Below are 23,915 nucleotides of genomic sequence, written 5' to 3' on the forward strand. Positions count from 1 at the left end.
AGCCAAGATCCTGTCACTGCACTCCAGCCTGGGCAACAGAGAGAGACTCCACATCAAAAAAAAAAAAAAAAAAAAAGTTCCTTCAATATTACTTACATTGAAAGCAGAGAATTTTCTTGCTCTAGGAACATGGTATCTTTATCCATGAGAAATAGTAGCAGCTACCAGTTTAATGTTCTGGGTAGAAATTATGAGTCTGGCAGCTCATTTTAATTAAGCTAATACATAATGATTTGAAGAAAGACTGTAGAGAAAAAGTGGTAAGATTTTGCAAAGTGCCTTAGGCAGACAGCTCATTTTAAAGAAAGGCCTATGGGTCATATTTTCATCTTTCAACTAAATATATTCACACACACTATCAAACACAAAGGTACATAATACACTGTCAGGTGTGAATGTAAAAATAAAACTTCTAGAATAAATACATTCTATCTTTGGTTTATTATTACCAGCTTTATCTCCGAACTCCCAAAACTAAGTCATCAGTTTGTAAGTAATATCAGGCACATGCCATATACTCATCATTATGCTATGAGTATGGGACTACAAAAAGTTTAAAATGTGGTCAGGGCATGGTGGCTCACACCTGTAATTCCAGCACTTTGAGAGGCTGAGGCAGGTAGATTGCCTCAGCCTCTCAGGAGTTTGAGCTCAGGAGTTTGAGGCCAGCATGGGCAACATAGTGAGACCCCATCTCTACAAAAAATAAAAAATTGTCTAGGTGTGTGCCTGTAGTCCTAGATCCTTGGGAGCTGAGGTGGGAAGATCACTTGAGCCCAGGAGGTTGAGCTGCAGTGAGTTGTGATTGCCACTGCCCTCCAGCCTGGGTGACAGAGCGAGACCCTGTCTGAAAAAGAAAAAAAAAAAAAGTTTACAATGTGGTCCCTACCCGTAGCATTAACAATACTTGTTTAGTGAATATATTTTATATGTCAGGAGCTATAGAAGAGTCTTTGCTTATGGGTCTCATTTAATCCTCATACTCTTTCAAGGAAAGCATCATTTACTCCACTCTACAGATGTGAATTCTGTGCTCAGAACTATACCTAGTGTCAGGTCAAAATCTGAACCTGAAGTTTTCTGATTCCACGCTGCTACACCAAATTGTTTAAAACCTAGTTAAAGAGGACAGTCATGGGGGCTCACGCCTATCATCCCAGCACTTTGGAAGGCCAAGGCCGGTGGATCACTTGAGGCCAGAGTTCGAGACCAGCCTGGCCAACATGGTGAAACCCCGCCTTACTAAAAATACAAAAATTAGCTGGGGGTGGTGGCGCACACCTGTAATCCCAGCTACTCAGGTGGCTGAGGCGGGAGAATCGCTTGAACCCAGGAAGCAGAGGCTACAGTAAGCCAAGATGGTGCTACTGCATTCTAGCCTGAGCAACAGAGTGAGATGCTGTCTCAAAAAAAAAACCCCAAAAAACAAAACAAAATAAAACCTAGTTAAAGAGACAAAGTAACAGAAATTTTAGAGAAAAATTAGGTGTGAAACCATGTTTTTTTTTTTTTTTTAGAATACCAGTTCATATTTAATTACCACAAATCACAGGAGCACTGGACATGGCTTTAGTGAGTGGGCCTCATTCAGTTCAGGCAGCTAAAGGGAGGGGGTGTCCTCCTATTCCTCTCCCTAGAGCTAAATATGCATCTGGGAAAAAGCAGGCTCTGGAGCACAGAGGTTTTGGGTTTTTTGTTTTTGTTTTGTTTTGTTTCATTTTGTTTTTGAGACGGAGTCTTGCTTTTGTTGCCCAGGCTGGAGTACGATGGCAGGATCTCGGCTCACTGCAACCTCTGCCTCCCAGGTTCAAGTGATTCTCTTGTCTCAGCCTTCTGAGTAGCTGGGATTACAGGCGCCCACCACCATGCCCAGCTAATTTTTGTATTTTTAGAGATGGGGTTTCGCCTGTTGGCCAGGCTGGTCTCGAACTCTTGACCTTGTGATCCTTCCACCTCAGCCTCGCAAAGTGCTGGGATTACAGGCGTGAGCTACTGTGCCCAGCCACATAGAGGTATTTTTTGGAGTAAAAAGAACTGAACTCCCAACACTGGGTAAAACTGCAAAAAGAAAAACGCCTGTGCCCAGGCACTAGCTACAAGGCTGCACTGGATAAGGAAAGCTTGGGTCCTGTAAGTTTCAGGACAGGAACCGCTCCTTGGTCAAGTTTTCCCTGGCACCTGGCACATAGGAACGTGTTTGAGGAGCAAGTGTTCAATGAACCTGAGAGCGCTCAGGATGATTTCCAGATAATTGGGTTCAGGAGTCTACTGGGAGGAGCTTAAACCTAGAAGTTCCCTTTTTAGAAGTCTCAATATGGCTCCCTAGCTTAGAGAAGACAGACGATGTGGGAAGGAGGACTGAGGAGAGGACGCAGGCTGGCAGAAGGGAGCAGGGCGCATGCGAGCCCAGACCCTGACACCCTTCCAAGGGCGGTGACTAGGTGGCCACCACACAGCACTGGCCTGCTGCGGAGTTCAAAACTAGAAGGGGTTATATGAAAGTGTTCCCCGGACATGGAGCTGCCCTGGGCTAAGTCCAGTCACCTGTCAGCCTTGGTGGTTCCCATCCCCACAGCACCCCAGCACCACTTGCCTGAGGAACCGGCTCTGTGCTACACAGGCCCAGGCCTGAGGGCCCACCCAGAAGCACTCAGCTGCCAACGTGGGAAGGATTGAGTGCCTCCAGCCCCAGTGGAGCCCCACGTGGTGACATTCCAGCGAGGCAAGGGCATCGGCACCTCACGCCCGTGTTTACAGGCCCCTCACCTGAGCTACTGCACCTTCTCTTTGATGAAGTTCTCACCCAGCGGCGGGTCAGCTCCAGGTACAAGCTGTGCTGAAGAGGCGGGTAGTCCAAATACAGGCGGGGGTGTCTTCTTGGGAGCGGCCTTCTCCATCCTCGGGCCACTCATTGAAGGAGATGATGGAGCTGCTCTTGGGCCTCACCCCTCTCGGGGCCACCTGCAGGGCCCTGTCATAGTCCTTGCCATTGACCCTGTTCTCCGTATTGTGGTCGTTCCAGGCCTGGATGCTAGTGTCTGTCAATGCAGCCAGGCCCCACGCTGGGAATGGACATGAGGTTGTTGGCATCACAAAAGTTCTTCACAGCTTTCCAGTTCTGATGGGAGGAGCCTCAGGAGAAACTGCTGGAGACAAAATAGGTGGACATGCTGTCAAATCCCGCAGCCGGGACATGTGGGTGTGGCCCTCTTCCACCAGCAGCGCTATGAAGACCCCATAGCGGGGCCTGTTTGGTGTCAGGGGGTGGGTCCAGGCCTCAAGGGATGTCAGGTATGAGCCATAGATATAAAAGAGTGGGGTGCTCTTGCCCACGCTGTTCTTCCAGGGATAAAATGCACCATGGGAGTCATCCATGTCAATGATATACTTGATGTTGTCACATACAGTGATGTCGTCCTGGCCTCGTGGGGTTGGATGTGGATGTGGGGTTGGATGTGGATCCGGTCACCTGGATCTGCACTGATGGGTGGTGTCCAGAATGGCAGGCACCAGGTCATCTGAGGGTTCCCTGTGACCATCAGCCATGCCGGGTGGATACCAGGAAGGGACCAGGACACTAGGGTCCCAGTAGCCATAGGGCCCCAGCTCCATGTAGAAGCTGGAGCCCAAGTTGTCTAGGGGGCTGTGGCGGCTGTGGGGGTAGCTGGCCAAGATCTTGGGGTCCCAGTGAATGTAGTGGCCCCCACATTGAGGCCTGTGGTACCACGATATGGTAGAAGGTGTGCAGGTCCAAGTGGACGCGCAGGCTCTGCCTGGGGACCCCTCCGGGCGTCGCTCCAAGGGTGCCAGCTCCAGGCCTGGGCTCCCGCCCGCCTCCCACAGCGCCAAAACCATGTGGTTTTGATAGTAAGATGGTCACGTTTTTCATTGGTTGAATAACCTGCAATATAGTGAATGGACAGGTGAGTATTTGGAAGATCCTGAGCAGCTTTTGGAGCAGAAGACTCATTTCTGTAAGTGTTGGGAAAGAGAAGTAGGCCTGGGGAAACGAGGGTTGAAGTTTTGTCCGGTCTGATGAGATAAAAGGACAACGTTTTATGGCTGAGCAAGGGGAAGAAATGGCAAATGCAGCCCATCTGGAGAGAGAACATCAGGGGCTGGTGGTGTGGGTTCTGCTGTACTGATGAGGAAATGTAAGACACTGTGAAAGAAAAATACAATCTAAGGAATACAAGCTAAGCCAAAGGAAAAGTTAAACTTGGGAACTGAGTCATACACAAAAAACCTTTTTTTGTTCCCAGACGGCTGTAACTTCACATGCTTACTTTATCTTATGCAAAATATAGATTTACTGAGCTGAGACAAATGCATAATTGACTTTCCCCCTACTCCTTTATTTTCACATGTAAAATGCAGATTCACTGGGCCCTAATCAAAGCCTCACAAGAATGCATCCGCTTGCCTCACTGCCTACCCTCCCTCCTTTTTTTCCCCCTTCCTCTCCTGCTTGCTTTTTCCCCTTTAAATATTGAAGTTCCCCAAACCTTCTCTGTAGAAAGCATGGGTCACAGATCCAACTGTAACTTGTGTTTTGTTTCCCAGGCGTGTCCTCAACCTTGGCAAAATAAGCCTCTAATCAGCTGATTTGCCTCAGTCACTTTGTGGTTTACAACACCACGTGGTGAACAAAGCACTACTTTGGTGAGTTAGCCAATCATTTGTACAGATGTTGACATTTGGCAGAAAGTGGAAAAATAAAAATGTTTGTATTAATCTGAGTCTATCTGACTTTTGAGAAACTGACACAGCAGGTAGCAAATACAACTCAAAATCTAGAGAAACCCTCAAGTGCCAGCCAACTGAACTGAAACAGAAATTGGGAGAATGTTGTATTTTTTTTTTTATGGTTAGATACTGCCAAAGGCAGTGTCACTTAGAATCTATAACCATAGCCCAGAAACAAAACACAACAACAAAAGAAACCCAGGCTATTTTAATGGTCTAAATACTTCCAGATCCTAACATGTACAGTGGAGAAAAAAAGAAAAAAAAAATTGTTATGTTAACAACATGTTAAAAAACATATTCTTATTTAGCCCATCTATATAGTAATGTATTATATATACATTCACTTAAAAATATGAGTTAGGGCCAGGCACGATGGCTCACGCCTGTAATCCCAGCACTTTGGGAGGCAGATCACTTGAAGTCAGAAGTTTGAGACCAGCCTGGCCAACATGGTGAAACCTCATCTATACTAAAAATACAAAAAACCAAAAACAAAAACAGGCAAAGGACATGAACAGACACTTCTCAAAAGAAGACACACAGCCAACAAGCATATGAAGAAATGCTCAATATCACCAATCATTAGAGAAATGCAAATGAAAACCACAATGAGGTACCATTTCACACCAGTGAGGATGGCTATTATTAAGAAGCCAGAAAATAACAGATACTGGTGAGGTTGTGAAGAAAGGAAGTGTTTATACACTACTGGTGGGAATGTAAATTGGTTCAGCTACTATGGAAAGCAATTTGGAGATTTCTCAAAAAACATAAAACTACCCATTCAACCTAACAATCCCATTACTGGGTATATACCCAAGGAATATAATCGTTCTACCCGAAAGACATATGCATGTATGTTCATCACAGCACTATATGCACAATAGTAAAGACATGGAATCAACCTATTGTCCACAGCCATCAGCAGTGGACTGGATAAAGAAAATGTGGTACACGTGTAGCACGGAATACTACGTAACCATAGAAAAGAATGAGATAATGTCCTTTGCAGCAAACTGATGGAGCTGGAGGCCATTATCCTAAGCAAATTAATGCAGGAACAGAAAACCAAATATTGTATGTTCTTACTTACAAGTGGGTGCTAAACATTTAGTACACGTGAACATAAGAAGGAGCAATAGACACGGGGGTCTACTTGAAGGTCAAGGGTGGGAGGAGGGTGAGGATTGAAAACTACCTATCATTTTGTTACAAATACCTACTCCAGAAAAAGAGAGAAAAACAAAACAAAACAAAACCAAAAACTACCTATGTTTATTTATTTTATTTTTTTTTTTGAGACGGAGTCTCGCTCTGTCGCCCAGGCTGGAGTGCAGTGGCTGGATCTCAGCTCACGGCAAGCTCCGCCTCCCGGGTTTACGCCATTCTCCTGCCTCAGCCTCCCCAGTAGCTGGGACTACAGGCGCCCGCCACCTCGCCCGGCTAGTTTTTTGTATTTTTTAGTAGAGACGGGGTTTCATTGTGTTAGCCAGGATGGTCTCGATCTCCTGACCTTGTGATCCGCCCGTCTCGGCCTCCCAAAGTGCTGGGATTACAGGCTTGAGCCACCGCGCCCGGCCTACTACCTATGTTTATTACCTGGGTGATGAAATAATCTTTACTCCAAAACCCCCTCAACATGCAATTTACTCATGTAGAAAACTGGCATATGTACCCCTTGAACCAAAAATAAAAGTTGGAAAGAAAAAACAAATTCATGTTGAAACTTAATTCCCATTGTGGTGGTGTTGAGGTGGGGCCTTTTGCGAAGTGATTAAGTCATGAGGCTTTGCCCTCACGAATGGATTATCCACCTTATCAAAGGGCTGGAGAGTAGTTTAGACCTTTTCTTGCCCTTCTGTTCCTTCTGCCATGTGAGGATACAGCATTTGTTCCTTCCAGAGGATGCAGCAACCAGGCACCATTTTCGAAGTAGGGACTGAGTCCCTCACCAGACACTGCTGGCACCCTGATCTTGGACTTCTCAGTCTCCGGAACTATGAGAAATAAATTTCTGTTTTTTTTAAATTACGCAATCTATGGTATTTTGTTATAGTAGTACAAACCAAGACAGTACACTTATATAATCCAGAAAATTTATGCTTAGGTATCTATCCAAAAGAAATAGAAACATGTCTGTATAAAGACTTGCAAATGATTGCTCACAGCAGCATTATTCATTATAGATTAAAAACTGGAAGCTACCTAGATATCCATTAACTGGTGAATGGATAAACAAATTACAGTATATCTGTTCTACAGAATACTACTCAATAAAAAGAAACACATTATTAATATATGCAACAACATGGGTGAATCTCAAAAAATTATGCTTAATGAAAGAAGTTAAATACAAAAGACTGCATACTGTATTGTTCTGTTTATATAAAATTCTAGAAAAGGCAAAAATAGACCTTGGGTTGCTAGCAATGGGGACTGACTATAAAGATACACTATGAAACTTTCTGGGGCAGTGGAAATGTTCTGTAGCTTGAGTATGGTGAAGGTTACTTGACTCTATACAATTACCAAAATTCATAAAACTGTACACTTAAAATGAATTGTTGTGTATACCTGAACAAAATGAAAAAAATTTAAATAAAATTATCAAATTGAATTCAGTAGTACATACACAAAATTTACTTTAAAAATGTTTATTTTTAGAGATAGGGTTTCACTGTGTCACCCAGGCAAGGGTGTGGTGATACAATCATAGCTCTCTGTACCTTGAATGCTTGAGCTCCAGTCATCCACCTGGCTCAGCCTCCCAAGTAGTTAGGACTACAAACATGTGCTGCCACACTGGGTAATTTTCATTTTTTGTTGAGATGAGGTCTTGCTATGTTGTCCATGCCCAGCTGCATACACAAAATAATACGTAGTGATCAAACAACATTTATTCCAGAAAAACTGAATCAGGGATTTCTGTTGCTATAGTCCACTATATCCAAACAACAATGAAAAAATCACAGCAAATACTGATAAAGTATTTGACAAATTCAAAATTTATTCATAACAGAAAGTGAACAAATGAAATCTTCATTAACCTGATAAAAGACGTTTATTAAAAATCTAAAGGCCAGGCAAAGTGGCTCTTGTCTGTAATCCCAGCACTTTGGGAAGCTGAGGCAGGTGGATCTCTTGAACCCAGGAATTCGAGATCAGACTGAGCAACATACGTTTTTTGTCTCTACAAAAAAGTACAAAAAATTAGCTGGGTGTGGTGACACGCACCTGTAGTCCCAGTTACTTGGGAGGCTGAGGTGGGAGGATTGCTTGAGCCTGGGTGGTCGAGACTGCAGTGAGCTGAAATTGCACCACTGCACTCCAGCCTAAGAGAGCAAGGCCCTGTCTCAAAAACAAAACACACAGTGAAAACAAAAACCACCTACAGAAATTATCACACTTAATCTCAAGACTTTCGTATTTAAATTAAAAAATACAAGTATGCCTCCATCACTGCTTTTATTCAACACTCTACTCAAGAACCCATCTAATTAATGCAATCGGCAAATATAAGAATGAGGCAGGAAAAGACTAAACTCTTATTTTGCCCCACACTATTCTGTGTTCTACACTCTTTAATTCCCATAATAGTCTCATGATGTAGGATTCCGCAAATGAGGAAAGCTGAGGATAAGCAAGTTATCCAAGGTTATACATTTGTTAATGTAAGAGCAAAACCAGAATCTGAACCCAGGCAGTGTGGCTAAAAGAATCCATACTTCTTACTGTTATGCTATCCTTTCTCACACCTGTCCACCTATCTTGAAAATATAAGATACTCAATACTATTAGAACGAGTAAGAGATCAAGAATACTGCTGCATAAAAAGGCAACATATAAAAATTGATAACTGATAGTGTTCTTTACCCTCCTAACAATTCAAAAATGTCACGGAAAAGGAGATCCCAATCCTGCTACCAAGCAGAAGGGGCTCACTGCCCAATGCTCTAAGCCAATAAAATGACACTGGGTTTCTGAGAAAAGCTTTTTATTTCAAGTGACTTACAAGGAGACAGGAGTGCAGCTCAAATTGCTCTCTCTGTGCTGGTGTTAAGGCAGTGATTTTATCCTTTAGGGGGTGGATTCTGGGATTAGTAGGTGATTGGTGGAAGAGGTCTGGAAAGTTCTTTGGTGTGTGTATTACCTCTTTATGCCTCTTTATGGGTCCCATGTGCCAATTTGGAGGTAGTTAGTATAAAATATGTGGTGAAACTTTAGGCTGTAACATTAGCAAGCTTGCTGTGTAAACTCTAGTTAGCCATATTGGTTTTAACTGATTTTAGACAGTTTTCTTTTAAGGGAGGCGAGTCTTAAGTTGTTTTTCTTATCCATTTATCCTGCACACCCAAGAATTTTTGTTACTTTTTTTTTTTTAACTCCTTGGGGCATGGTTTCATTCCCAGTAGAAAAAAAACACTGTAAGATGTTCTAACATAAACTGGAAAATTAAAAGCAGTTTTAATATGCTAATGTTAAATAAAATTACAGTAAACAAAGTAGTGTCTATATTATGATTGAATTCATGGGGAACATTTATTTCTGGGCTGAAACTGAAAAAATACACAAGCCAGGCACGGTGGCTCGTGTCTGTAATCCCAGCACTCTGAGGGGCCAAGGCAGGTGGATCGCTTGAGCCCAGGAGTTCAAGACCAGCCTGGGCAACATGACAACTACTACGTATCTTTACTAAACTTACAAAAGTTAGCTGGGTGTGGTGGTGTGGGCCTGTAGTCCCAGCTACTTAGGGGGCTGAGGTAGACTGCTTGAGCCCAGGAGGTGGAGGATACAGTGAGTTGAGATCCTGCCCCTGCACTCCAGCCTGGGCAACAAGAGTGTGATCTTTTACATTTTGTTACACTGAATATTTCATTACTCATTAAATCCTGGCCACAAAAAACACTAAGCTACCTCACCAGTTTCTCCCCTCACCACATGGTTAGCAGATCCTTGGCAAGGCTGTTCTGACTCAGCTAAAATATCTTCAGATCTGCAAAGGACAAGGATGTAGAGCTAAAATGGAAAGATATTTGCCTCCAGCATTAACAGTACTAAATTCTTTGATAATTTTGAGAATAAAATGCTGATAGGAGTAAACAATAACATCACACAAAAAGCAAAATACTTTTAAAGATATAAAAATGTTTTACTACAATTAAAAAAATCAATAAATGAAGAGATATACCATGTTTATTCACTGGAAGACTAAAGAGAAGGAAATTCCAAGCCTTTTCAAATTATTCTATAAATTTAAGGTAATTCCAATGAAAATCTCAGGATTTACATATCAAATCTGCAAAACAATATTAGACATTTACATTTATAGAAACGTAAATATTTGGCGAAAATATAAAAACAGAAAAAAGAATAAAAGGTTGAATTCATAATAGTTACCTGTAAGAGGGTGCCTTAACTATACCCACAATTTTTAAAAAAAATTTTTCTCTTTAAAAAATAAGGGCCAGGCAGGCACAGTGGCTCACACCCATAATCCCAGCACTCTGGGATGCCCAGGCAGGCGGATCACCTGAGGTCAAGAGTTCGAGACCAGCCTGGCCAACATGGAGAAACCCCATCTCTACTAAAAATACAAAAATTGGCTGGGCGTGGTGGTGGGAACCTGTAATCCCAGCTACTTGGGAGGCTGAGGAGAATCCCTTGAACTGGGGAGAAGGTTGCAGTGAGCCGAGATCATGCCACTGCACTGCAGCCGACCACAGAGCAAGACTTGTCTCAAAAAAATATATATATATATAAAAGAAGGTCAGGTACAGCGGCTCACACCTGTAATCCCAGCACTTTGGGAGGTGAAGGCAGATGGATCACTTGAGGCCAGAAGTTCAAGACCAGACTGGGCAACATGGAGAAATCTTGTCTCTACCAAAATACAAAAATTAGCCAGTTTCATAACCCGGTCTCAAAACAAATACATAAAAATTAAAAAAAAAAAAACAAAACTGAAGCAAATGTGATAGTGTTAAAATTTGATAAGACTGGATAATAGGTACAAGAGTATTTTATCATGTTCTAATTTGGTCAGCATGTTTGAAAACCTTCACAATAAAAAAGATTACATCATTGTAAGACTTTACAAACTTTATTTTAAAACAAGCTATAATTACATGAAATTGAGAACAGCTCTGGGGCCAATATTATTGTATTATTTTAGGGCCTAGCAATTACATACTATAGAAAAAGATGGATATTCATTTTTTCTTGCTGTGGATTAAATTATGAAATACTTTTGGGGTGCCTTCTATATTTAAGGTATTCTGGTAGGATATGAAAGAAAAAAATAAGAACTAAATCTAAACTTTCAAAGACTGCACAATCTAGGTGGTAAAAACTCTCTTTAACTTTCAAAAATAATGGGCAGATGTTTGTGGTCCAGGGGTAACTTCCTAACTTTTTGACCCTCCTATTTTTCTGCATATAATTTTTTCTTCCTGTACAAAAATATGTTTTGTTCCTGCCCAATATTTGTGGTTCATGTAAAATTAACATTAGCATCAACATTTGTAATAATCTAGAGGGAAAGTGCTTCCAATTGTAATTCTTACACAAAAATTTCTTTTTGATGGATAAGATGGGACTGTATTTTAGTGACGTTCACTAAGTATCAGTACCAGTTCCAGTTAAAAATGAAACAAAATTCTGCAATATATTTTAACCCATGTGAAATGAACTGTCAACCGACCCAAGCTGTCAACTTTAAGAACTCTATCTCTATGCCCATCTAAATATCTGAAATGAATACATGTTGACAACATATTAGTCTTCATTTATTTATATAAACCAGTTGTGTATTTTTTCTTTTCCCAAATTATAAATGCCTAGCACCAGTTATAAAATCAGATGGTCACAAAGTTACACAAAAACAAACTATAATTAGCTTTAAAATTTTATTGAAATTCAAGTTTAGAATTTAACAATTTAATACAAGATTACACTGAATATTTTCTAACCAGTATTTTAGCCTGCTTTACATAATTTCTAGACATAACTTTTAAGAACTGATACTTTCTGGTTAATTTTCCATGATATGCCAATTATACAATCATTAAAATTTCAGATGCTACCTGAATATTCTTATTCCAATGTCAGAATTTAAAAAAATAAGTTCAAATACTGAAAATCTAAGACATTAACACTGGGGCCCTTGTAATATAGAAAAGAAGAAAAGTTGTACAATCTTAACTGTTTAAAACTCGTAACATTTACTGTAGTAACAGAATATGAATTTTTCACATAACCATATTAATTTCTCAAGTATTTCCTACTGACGCACGTCTGAAGTTATAAAAATCTCTTTTAAACATATCTATACTGAATTACTCCAAAAATAACAGTGATACTTTAGGGCCTTGCAAATTTATTCTAGTGCATATTTTAAGTACCTAAAGTACAGCCTGTGCACTAGCAGGTTACTGGAAAGAGTAAGTGTGGCTTTCTTTTTTGTTTTTTTTGAGGCAGGGTCTCGCTCTGTCATCCACACTGGAGTTCAGAGGCAAGATGTGAATTTAAGGAGTGAGTCGTTTGGGATCACGAGGGAACATGGAGGTCTGACGAACATTATGCAATCCCAGAAACAGCATAGTCACTCTTTCCAACCCTGGGGAAGACAAAAATAATCATTAATTCCTTTCTGAAAATCTCTCAGGGTCTTACTTAGTACTATAAACATAAATATAATTGTTAAACTAAATACTTTTCCTTATTAGGAAAGAAAATGACTCCTATTATTTTGGGTTTATTTAAAATTGTTTTGAGTATTGATTCAGAAATAAAGATGCTGCTATAAATGAAAAGGACTAAGTAATATATCCTTAAGTGGTATGGAGTCTAAAATGTGAAGCACAAAAATCTGTATGAGCCAGGCGTGGTGGCTCAAGCCTGTAATCCCAGCACTTTGGGAGGCCGAGACGGGCAGATCACGAGGTCAGGAGATCGAGACCATTCTGGCTAACCCGGTGAAACCCCGTCTCTACTAAAAAATACAAAAAATTAGCCAGGCGCGGCTAACACGGTGGAACCCCGTCTCTACTAAAAAATACAAGAAATTAGCCAGGCGTGGTGGCGGGCGCCTGTAGTCCCAGCTACTCAGGAGGATGAGGTAGGAGAATGGCGTGAGCCCAGGAGGCGGAGCTTGCAGTGAGCCGAGATCGCGCCACTAGACTCCAGTGTGGGCGACAGAGTGAGACTCTGTCTCAAAAAAAAAAAAAAAGAAAAAAAATCTACATGAATGAACAAAATCTATGATGTAAACAATAAGAAAAACAAAAGACTTTATAAGCTTGAACATTTCAAATGATACCACACTCTGATTATATAGTCCAGGCAATGAGGATCAGAGCCATAAACTTGCTTAAGCAATAATAGAAGTGTGCGAAAATTTATTGTAATTCTATAGACATTTAACATGGTGGACCCTATGATAAAAAGCTCTGGAGTACATTATTATACTAAGTGTTTTGACTGTAAAAAAGAAACTGATTTTTGGAAAGTGGTTAACAAGATTATGGTTCCTCCTTTCAATGGATTCCATGTAGAGATGTAAAAAGAATGAAAAAGCTCTTTAGCTATTGATAACAAGTTATAAGATACATTAAAGTATTTCTTCTCCATCTGGGCTCATATTTTAAAAAATGATACATTAAGTAAAAAATGCAAATTACTAAATGGTTTATATATAATAGTATGCTACAATTTGTGTAAAAATATTTAAAGAAATGTGTGTGTGTGTCTTTTTGTATATGCGAAGATATCTTTGCAAAGGTAAGCTGAAAACTAGAAACAATGGTTTCCTGTAGGGAGGCGAATATGCAGTATTCTCCTTTTTCCTCCTCCAATTTAAAAAACAGTGTTAAAATACATATAAAATCTACCATCAGAACTATTTTTTTTTTTTTTTTTTGAGACGGAGTCTCGCTGTGTCGCCCAGGCTGGAGTGCAGTGGCTGGATCTCAGCTCATTGCAAGCTCCGCCTCCCGGGTTTTTACGCCATTCTCCTGCCTCAGCCTCCCGAGTAGCTGGGACTACAGGCGCCCACCACCTCGCCCGGCTAATTTTTTGTATTTTTTAGTAGAGACGGGGTTTCACCGTGTTAGCAATCATCACTGTCATTCATCTCTACAACTCTTAAAAAAAATCATGTTTACATCCAGAGGAATGGGACTGCTGGGTCATATGGTATTTCCAGTTCTAAATCTTTGAGGAATCGCCATACTGTCTTCCACAATGGTTGAATTAATTTAAATTCCCACCAACAGTGTAAAAGGCATTCCTATTTCTCTGTAACCTTGTCAGCATCTGTTGTTTCTAGACTTTTTAATAATCGCCATTCTGACTGGTGTGAGATGGTATCTCATTGTGGTTTTGATTTGTATTTCTCTAATGATCAGTGATGTTGAGCTTTTCTTCATGTTTGTTGACTGCATAAATGTCTTCTTTTGAGAAATGTCTGTTCATGTCCTTTGCCCACTTTTTAATGGGGTTGTTTCGCTTTTTTCTTGTAAATTTGTTTGAGTTCTTTGTGGATTCTGAATAATAAAGGTACATGCACGTGTATGTTCATTGCAGCACTATTCATAATAGCAAAGACATGGGATCAACCCAAATGCCCAATGATAGACTGGATAAAGAAAACGTAGTACATATACACCATGGAATACTATGCAGCCACAAAAAGGAGTGACATCATGTCCTTTGCAGGGATATGGATGAAGCTGAAGCCATTATCCTCAACAAACTAACGCAGGAACAGAAAACCAAACACCACACTTTCTCACTTATAAGTGGGAGCTGAACAATGAGAACACATGGACACAGGGAGGGGAACAACACACACTGGGGCCTGTTGGGAGAGGGGTTGGGGAGAGCATTGGGAAAAAGAGCGATGCATGCGGGGCTTAATACATAGGTGATGGGTTGACAGATGCAGCAAGCCCCTATGGCACACTTTTACTATGTAACAAACCTGCACATCCTGCACATGTATCCCGAAACTTAAAAAAACAAGAAAACAAAAAACCGTATGTAATGACCTTAACTGGTGCTATTTATTTTTAAAATTTTGCCCAGCTTTATTGAGTTACAATTGACAAAAATTGTATGTATTTACAGTGTACAATGTGACACTCTGATACACTGTGAAATGATTAAATCAAGCTGATTAACTTATCTATCATCTTGCATACCTATATTTTTTGTGGAAAGAACATTTAAAATCTACTCTTTTAGCAATTTTCAAGCATACATTACCTGCAGTCACAATGTAGAACAATGGATCTCCAGAACTTAATCATCCTAATTCAATCTTCATACCCTTAGACCAACTTCTCCCCATTCCAACAACCATTCTACTCTTTGTCTATGGGTTCAACTTTTAAAAGGTACCATATGTATGTGAGATCATGCAGTATTTGTCTTTCTGTGTCTGATTTGCTAATTTGTTTAGCATGATGTCCTCTAGGTTACTCTACATTGCTACAAATGACAGGATTTCCTTCTTTTTAAAGGCAGAGTGTTATTTCATTGTATAGATAAAATAGGTTGAGTATTCCTAATATGAAAATCCAAAATACTTCAAAATCTGAGACTTTTTGAATGCCAACATGATACTCAAAAACACAAACAAAAAAACCAAAAATGCTCACTGGAGCATTTCAGGTTTCTAGATTTGGCATGTTTAACCAGTAAGTACAATGCAAATATTATAAAATCTGAAAAAAAATCCAAAATTAGACATGCTTCTGGTCCCAAGCATTTTGGGTAAGGGATACTCAATCTATACTATACTTTCTTTATCCATTCATCCACTGATGGACACTAAGGTCATTTCTATATCTTGGCTATTGTAAATAATGCTGCATTGAACATGAGAGTGCACAAATGTCTTCAACATACTGATTTTATTTCCCTTGGTATATAAGACCAGATAAGGAATTACTGAATCATACGGTAATTCTCATTGTAACGTTTAGAAGAATCTTCATCCTGTTTTTCCTAACGGCTGTACCAATTTTACATTCCCGTCAACTATTTACAAATACGGATTCCCCTTTCTCCACATCCTCACCAACAATTATCCATTATCTTTTGGCTAACAGCCACAGGTGTGAGATGGTTATCTCACTGAGGTTTTAATTTATATTTCCCTAATGTTTAGTGATGTCGAGCATTTTTTTCCATATGCCTATTGGCGATTTAAATATAGGTTTTACATTTAGGCCTTTGATCCATTTTGAGTTTATTTTTGTATATGATGTTAGGTAAGTGTCTAATTTCAATCTCCTGCAAACGGACATCAGTTTTCTCTGTACCATCTGTTGAAAAGACTGTCCCTCTACCAATTTTAATTTGAAAATTTTGTAAGTACATATTGTATTTTCCAAAAAAACCCAAAACAAACAACAAAAACTTCAATAAAACTATACATTCAAAATTTTTAAGAATGTTTGATATGGACATCCAAAGATGAGTTAAATATTTACTGATTTTCAATCGCAAAGCAGTCCCTTACATATACTGTAGAAGTGTTCTTAAGGTCAATCAAGTGCTACATCTCAATAAAAACACTTAGCAGCTCTTTGAGATATTTTAAGGTAGAGTTTTAATTTGTGCTAATGTGAATGAACTCACAGTAGCAAGAGAGAAAACAGGATATTCCACTTACAAGGCATTTGGCTTCTAAAAACTCTTAAGAGAAAAAATGGCTAGAACTTTATAACAATAATATTTTAAAACACACAAGTTAGCTGTTCATTTTGTTTCTTGGAAATCAAATTTTCACTTATGTCATAATTGACTTTTAAAAATTCTTGTAATTCAAATTTGTATTATACTTAGAACTTATGAACTTATTTGTAAGCAATAACAGAATATTACCAATGCCTCCACCAGCATGAGGAGGAGCTCCAAAGCGGAAGGAATCAATGTAAGCCTTGATTTTCTCCAAATCTACAAAAAGACACAAAACAAAACAAAATATAATTTATCATCTTATTTATCTTAAAAAATCACAAAAGCAATTACTGTTCAATGGAGACTTTTAAAAAAGACCGAGAAGTCTTTTAAATGTTTACAATGTATTATTTTCAGAAAATACACTCTCTTAAATTATTTTAAGTTGTTTACCAATTCCATGATGTAAAGCTCTCTCTGTTAGCAGCTGAGGATCATGTATTCTTTGAGCTCCTGACAATATTTCTTCTCCTCTCATGAACATATCGTAAGAGTTGGACTGTTTCTGCAAGAGAAAAAACACCACTCTTCAAGTGACTACTATCCTATTTCTATTACACATATACAGAAAAAAATCTCTGCTGCATGAAGAGCAAGTTCATTTTTTCCTATAATTAACAATGCAACCTTGTTCTCTAAAGTAGAATTAAACTACTGAGGGCTGAATAACTTTTTCTTTGTTTATATCAATTTTGTGCTCTCCTCCCACACCCCCCAACAACAAATCAGAGCGCACATCTAATTTTTAAGAAGCGGTGCTGATCCTTATTTCACTTTATCATCTGAGATGTTTTTAAGCTTGATATGATTTTGGGGTGACTTCTGGAACTCCAAGTTAATAGGTGTGAGTCTTTATTATTATTTTTACTTTAATCCCCTGTCTTTCAATAAACCAGTGGTTTTCAAAGTGTGATTCCCGGACCAGTAGCTTCAGTATTACCAGAAATTTGTTAGTTGGTCTGGAGTGGGGCCAGCAAAATGATCAGGCTCCCATTCCAGAGCAACTAATGAGAAATTCTGGGTGGGCCCCAGCAATTGATGTTTTAAAAAGCCCTCCAAGTGATTCTGATGCACAGTAAAATTTAGAAACCACTGCAATGGAAAAATGGTAAAAGACCATAAGACATTATTTAGATTATTAACTTCCAGGATACAATGTGAATTCCCAGTTTAAGGTCAATGACAGGATGATTTGCTAAAGTATGCAAAACTAGTAGTACTATTTATAATTTACATAGTCTTTCTCCCTCATTAATCTTCAGAAAAATGACCAAGGAAAATGATTTTAACATAGGTTTTAAAAATTAATTTTCTAGAATATTCAAATTTTACAATATCATTTTGACCAGTGGTGACAGACATCAGTGGTAATACGTATGTCTATCAAAACTGCAAATTATTAATGAAAACCATTATTCCCATTATGCATTCTGACAGTGGCAATAAAATTTCCCTTCTGCCCCCAAATGGGTTACTTAAAGCCAAATTACTTACAGGATTTCTTGGGTCAGGCATCGTATAGAAAGGTCTTACAGCCAATGGATATTTATCAAGAATATAAAAATCTGTATCATACTATAAAAAGAATAAATGCAATTAAAATACATTTTTAAAAAGTAAAATGGCTAACATTTTGGTAATTAACTTTTTTACACAAAAACTTTGGTTCTTCATAATTACTCTAATTATACTGTATATACAATGAATATCTTGCTTTTCTTCAAGTAACATTTTTATCGTATAGCATTTTGCCATGGTGTCATAAATTATTGCAATACCTAATTTTTAGGCATTGCTTATTATTCATAGTTCTCAAAAAAATTTTTTTTTTTTTTAAGAGATGGGGTCTTGCTCTGTTGCTTAGGCTGGAGTGCATGATGTGATCATGGCTTAAATAGGAGCCTGGCTAATTTTTAAAATTTTTTGTAGAGATGGAATCTCGCTGTGTTTGCCCAGGCTGGTCTTGAACTCCTGGCCTCAAGTGATCCTCCTATGTCGGCCTCTCAAAGTGCTAGAATTACAGGCATGAGCCACTGTGCCAGGCCTACGGTTTAAATATTCATTTTTTTCCTGTTCTTTTTTTTTTGAACATGTAATCCCTTTCTAATTTCTTCCCCATTCTAAATTATGCTTTGATAAACATCTTTGAATTTACTTTTTTCTTTGTTATTCTAGTTCATCTAGTCATTCTGATGCATTTTATAATGAAAAAAATTATCTGAAATCCTTTTGGTTGTTATAGAAACTATATTAAGTCTATGAATTATTTTGGGAAATTTGACGTAATTTATAATATTCATCATTGAAAAACATGGATTATCTTCCCAACAATTTAAATTTTTATCTAGATATATACATGAGATTTTGGTAGTTTTCTTCAAATGAATGCTGCAACTGAAAGAAATAAATGACATTAACTTGAAATTACAACTTTTTTTAGAGAATGCTTACTGTGACCTAGATTTAATTAAAAAAAAAATAAATTACATTTCAGGGTCGGGTGCGGTGGCTCATGCCTGTAATCCTAGAATTTTGGGAGGCCGAAGTAGGTGGATCACCTGAGGTCAGGAGTTCGAGACCAGCCTGGCCAAAATGGTGAAACCCCGTCTCTACTAAAAATACAAAAAATTAGCTGGGTGTGGTGGTGGGTGCCTGTAATCTCAGCTAATTGGGAGGCTGAGGCAGGAGAATTGCTTGAAGCCAGTGGGTGGAGGTTGCAGTGAGCCCAGATAGTGCCATTGCATTCCAGCCTGGGCAATAAGAGCGAAACTCTGTCTCAAAAAAAAAAAAATTGCATTTCAACCGTTTTTGACTTTCAACATTTTTGATAAAACTTGAGAAGAGGATGTTAACAGCTGACAAACTGAAATTGGCTCTGCTGAAATAGCATTTTAAACGTATAAACTGAATATTGTATGGCTTCAGAAATATCAGTTCTCTAGTTTAACAGTTTCAAGTGCAACCAGTAGGAGGAGCTCAAGGACAAATTTTCCTTTTCATTATACCAGTATCTTAAAATTTTTAAAAAGATCACACTAAGCTTAGCTTTTCTCCTCTTTGGAGTCTTGGTTTTAGAAAATGAGATTGGAAAGTAGCTATTACATAAGAGGCAGAGAGGAAGCTCATTCATCTTTAAGTCTCATGAAACAGCAGGGGTACACAGGGAAGATCAAATCTAAATAATTTCAAATAACTTGGAGGTCATTTCTAACTAATCCGACGTTCTATCACTTTTAGAGACACCTCAGAACAACTTCGTAGAAATATTAAATACTGAGTTAATCAAATCATCTGGGAGAAAGGCAGGCTGTCTGAATACTTCTCATTTTTCTAAGAAAAAAAATTTTGAACGTCCCTCTAAAGTTTTTATTTATTCCAGAATCACACCATTCTAGGAAGCTCAGTCCCCTCTGCAACTGTTTTTAGTCCCAAGAGACATTTCAGAATTAGAAAAAGAAATCCAGCATATACAAGAGTCCTACCTTTTCCTTTACCAAGTGACCCAACAGCTTTTCATTTGGTGTACTGAAAAAGAAACGCGAAATCAGTGTTTGAAGATGAAACGGCAACTTAAAAATGTTAATAAGGAACTTCTTCTATTTAAGTTTCTCAAGGGATTACAAAATTTGGCCAAAACATGCAGTTGTCTATTCTGCTCTTTTCTTAAAAGGCAAGTCCTATTGAAAATCACTTATGAGTATACCTTGGTAGAGTGACTCAGCGCTTAGTAGATGCTGTTCAAATATTTAATTAAAGCAATAAACAGAATTTAGCAATTCATCGATTCAGAAATATCATGGATGAAATAATTTCCTATAATTACACATAATAAAAGTTCGCTACACTAATATAGGCTAGCCTTGCCATGAAATAGTCTTCCCTTTTTGGTACTCTTTATCAATGGTTTATGAAATAAAAATTAGTATTATCCAAGGTTTTAAAATAGTGTTTATATGAACATGTTACATTTGTAGCCAAGAGGTAGTTACTTTAGTTTCCTATGTAAAAACAATTTCTAAAATACTTAAAAAAATACTACTCAAGCTTGTAGGATTTTTATTTTGCCTTAAAATATCATCTAGCAATGTAGGCAATGTTTAAAGCCATATATATGTATATTTTTGTTAAACAACAAAAAATGGTTTTGGGTGAATTGTTTTTTGAAAAACCCTAAAATGTGACAATAATCATTTCCTTTCCCTCCTAAAATACATAAGTATTGTGATGGTTTAAAGGAATCATTCAAGGAAGTCTTGAATAAAATATAAGTAGATAGAAATTTTCAACCTTTACATGTTTTGTTTATTTTGTACAGACAGGGTTTCACTCTATCACCCAGGCATGATCGTGGGTTACTACAGCCTTGATACTCCTGGGCACAGGTGACCCAATTGCCTCAGCCTCCAGAGTAGCTGGGACTACAGGTGTGTGCCACCACATGCAGCTAAATTTTAAATTTTTTTGTAGAGACAGGATCTGTGTTGTCCAGGCTGGTCCCGAAATCCTGGCCTCAAATGATCCTCCCACCTCGGCCTCTCAAAGTACTGTGATTACAGGCGCAAGCCAACATGCCCAGCCTCAATCTTTATTAAACGACATCATTTGTTTATGATCTGAATTTAGATTGTACTCTGAATACCAGGGACACTGGGAGGGTTATTCTTTCCAGGTTGTAGGAGAGGGTTGTGGGTAAAGGTCTGTCGTAAGGGACCAGAGGGGAGAAGAGAAAACAAATACCCACTCTATACCAAATACTACATATAATATAGTATGTATGATACTATATAAACAATATTGACTTTTATAACTTTTGGATGTTAACAGTTTATACCCCGATCCTGTGTGGGGATGGATTTAGACTGCTGTCTACTTTCTCTAATACCACTAATTTGGAAAGAGAAGTAACATATTAGAAGACAAAATCACAGGCAAAACTCCCTATACTCTTTAAAGAGTTACAAACATGAGGGAAAAATAATGGAAAATGGTGTTTATAAACAAAATTATGAAAACTTAAGCAAACCATAGTAAACATTTTTATTTCAGATCACACATTATATAAAACAGCATCATACTGTATACCAAAGTTAATAAAATATAAGTGTATCAGGTGAAAAAAATCATTTATTAATATTTTCCTTCTCTCTTACCTTAAACCAAATTACTAAGGTTTTAAAAATCACAAAGACAACTTGGAGGACGGATCAATAGGTGCAGCCAACCACCATAGCACATGTGTCCTTATGTAACAAACCTGCATGTTCTGCACATGGATTCTGGAACTTAGAGTAAAAAAAAACCAAAATCACAAAGACAAACCTCAGATCGTCTTCATCTCCCATTTCGACTCCAGCTTCCCTAAGCATAGCCAATGCTTCACAATATTCTAGTCTTAGAGTTGGCTCCAAAAATTTGAATGGCTCACATGGGAACTGTTTATTCACCGTTTGAATTTCAGTCTGAAACCTATTTGCAGAATGATTTAGTTAAGAAAATGTGTGAGATAAATGTTTCCTCCACAAGAGGTCACTGTGGCAATATACAAAAATCAATCTTTGAATCAGTATATACACCAGGAAAAGCATATCAAATTATTAAAGAATGAAATTTAAATACTTAAAATATCTAACACCATTTTTCAATCTTATGTTTTTGTAACCACAGTAACATCAAAGGATTAAAAATTTTCTTTATAACTCATATCAGTTAATATAGTTAGAAACATAAAATGCCCATTTTATAAAGCATTACAAAAATCTGACTTTTTAATTCTTTAACAATTCTTGTTATCACTGAGGAAGACCAAATTAATGAGTATTTGTCTTATCTTCCCGCATCCATATTACACTGTATGTTCAGAGAAGTGCCAATTTCCCATTTTGATAATCTCTATAGTACAAGGCTTACCCTATATATATAGAAGGTACAAGACAATGTTTATTGCACTGAGCTGAATTTCTGCTATGGACGATGATATTTTATTGAGATTTTAAAAGTTTATTTTTGGCCAGGTGCAGTGGCTCACACCTGTAATCCCGGCACTTTGGGAGATGGATCACCTGAGGTCAGGAGTTCAAGACCAGCCTGGCCAACATGGTGAAACCCCATCTCTACTCAAACTACAAAAATTATCTGGGCATGGTTAGGAGGCTGCGGTAGGAGAATCGTTTGAGCCTAAGAGGTGGAGGTTGCAGTGAGCCAAGATCGTGCCACTGCCCTCCAGCCTGGGTTGACAGAGCAAGACTCTGTCTCAAAAAAAAAGGTTCGGATTTGCTTCAAAATAATAGTGAATGAGGGAAATGGGCAAACAAAATTGGCCACAGGTTGACAAGGACTGAAACTGGTTGGTGAGTTCATGGGGGCTCATTAGACTATTGCACATCCTTTTGTATGTGTCTGAAAGTTTTCCATAATTAACAGACTTGAAAAAAGTATGTTTATATTCTATATACAGAAAAAAGTACGTTTGTATTTTATATATAGAATTCTCTACCTAGAATTGACATTCTACTTTTATTTTTTTTTTTTCTGAGACAGGGTCCCACTCTGTTGCTCAGGCTGGAGCGCAGAGGTGCAATCTTGGCTCACCACAACCCTGGCCTTCTGGGCTCAATCGATCTTCCCACCTCAAGCCTCCTGAGTAGCTGGGACTACAGGCATGTAACACTATGACCGGCGAACTTTTTGTTACTTTTTGGAGAGACAGGGTTTCACCATGTTGCCCATGCTGGTCTCGAACTCCTAGGCTCAAGCAATCTGCCGGCCTCGGCCTCCCAAAGTGTTAGGATTATAGATGTACACCACGCCTGGCCTAGAATTTATATTCTCGAAATTAAAACACCATCATTTCTTGATTGGTCTTACAGACTTTCATGGGAATAAAGCTTAGCCACTGATTTATTAAAATCTTGATATAAGGGTTAGAAAGACCCCATAATTGATTATTTATTTATTATTTTTTTAGACGGAGTCTCACTCTGTTGCCCAGGCTGGAGTGCAGTGGAGCTATCTCGGCAATTCAAGCAATTCTCCTGCCTCAGCCTCCTGAGTAGCTGGGACAACTAGTGTGTGCCACCATGCCTGGCTAATTTTTTGTATTTTTAGTAGAGACGGGATTTCACCATGCTGGCCAGGCTGGTCTCAAACTCCTAACCTCCTGATCTGCCCGCCTCGGCCTCCAAAAGTGCTGGGATTACAGGCATGAGCCACCGAGCCTGGCCCCCAATTCATCTTTACATAGCTTTTCTTTCCTTTATATATCAACTCCCATTCATCATGTCTACCAATGGTAGTACAAAAATATGACTGTCAATACTTTAAAATACATTTATATATGTATTTTATATAAACACATATACATATTTGGATATATATACAATACATATACATACAATACAATACATACACATTTGTATATGTAT

At 38.5% G+C, this 23,915-nt stretch overlaps 1 protein-coding gene and 1 pseudogene across 2 annotated transcripts in view; both read right to left on the reverse strand.

Moving 5' to 3' along the window:
* Positions 1-466: 466 nt before the first annotated feature.
* On the reverse strand, positions 467-3,539 carry LOC135966522 (glycoprotein endo-alpha-1,2-mannosidase-like protein; annotated as a pseudogene).
* An 8,101-nt stretch (positions 3,540-11,640) lies between these two features.
* The window catches only part of DARS1 (aspartyl-tRNA synthetase 1), an 83,606-nt gene continuing 71,331 nt past the window's right edge, over positions 11,641-23,915 (reverse strand). Inside the window, exons 11-17 of one of the 2 annotated variants that reach the window (XM_065525427.1) lie at positions 21,814-21,960; positions 19,977-20,019; positions 17,989-18,069; positions 16,888-16,999; positions 16,639-16,710; positions 14,729-14,756; positions 11,641-12,364 (exon numbers count right to left, since the gene is read on the reverse strand). In XM_065525427.1, the coding sequence (XP_065381499.1) occupies positions 12,325-12,364; positions 14,729-14,756; positions 16,639-16,710; positions 16,888-16,999; positions 17,989-18,069; positions 19,977-20,019; positions 21,814-21,960 (523 nt within the window). In that variant the 3' untranslated portion in view covers positions 11,641-12,324. The remainder of the gene's footprint in view (positions 12,365-14,728; positions 14,757-16,638; positions 16,711-16,887; positions 17,000-17,988; positions 18,070-19,976; positions 20,020-21,813; positions 21,961-23,915) is intronic. The other variant, XM_005573043.4, reaches the window with a different exon arrangement.

This window comes from Macaca fascicularis, chromosome 12 (assembly GCF_037993035.2).
Source record: "Macaca fascicularis isolate 582-1 chromosome 12, T2T-MFA8v1.1".
Taxonomy (NCBI): Eukaryota; Metazoa; Chordata; class Mammalia; order Primates; family Cercopithecidae; genus Macaca; species Macaca fascicularis.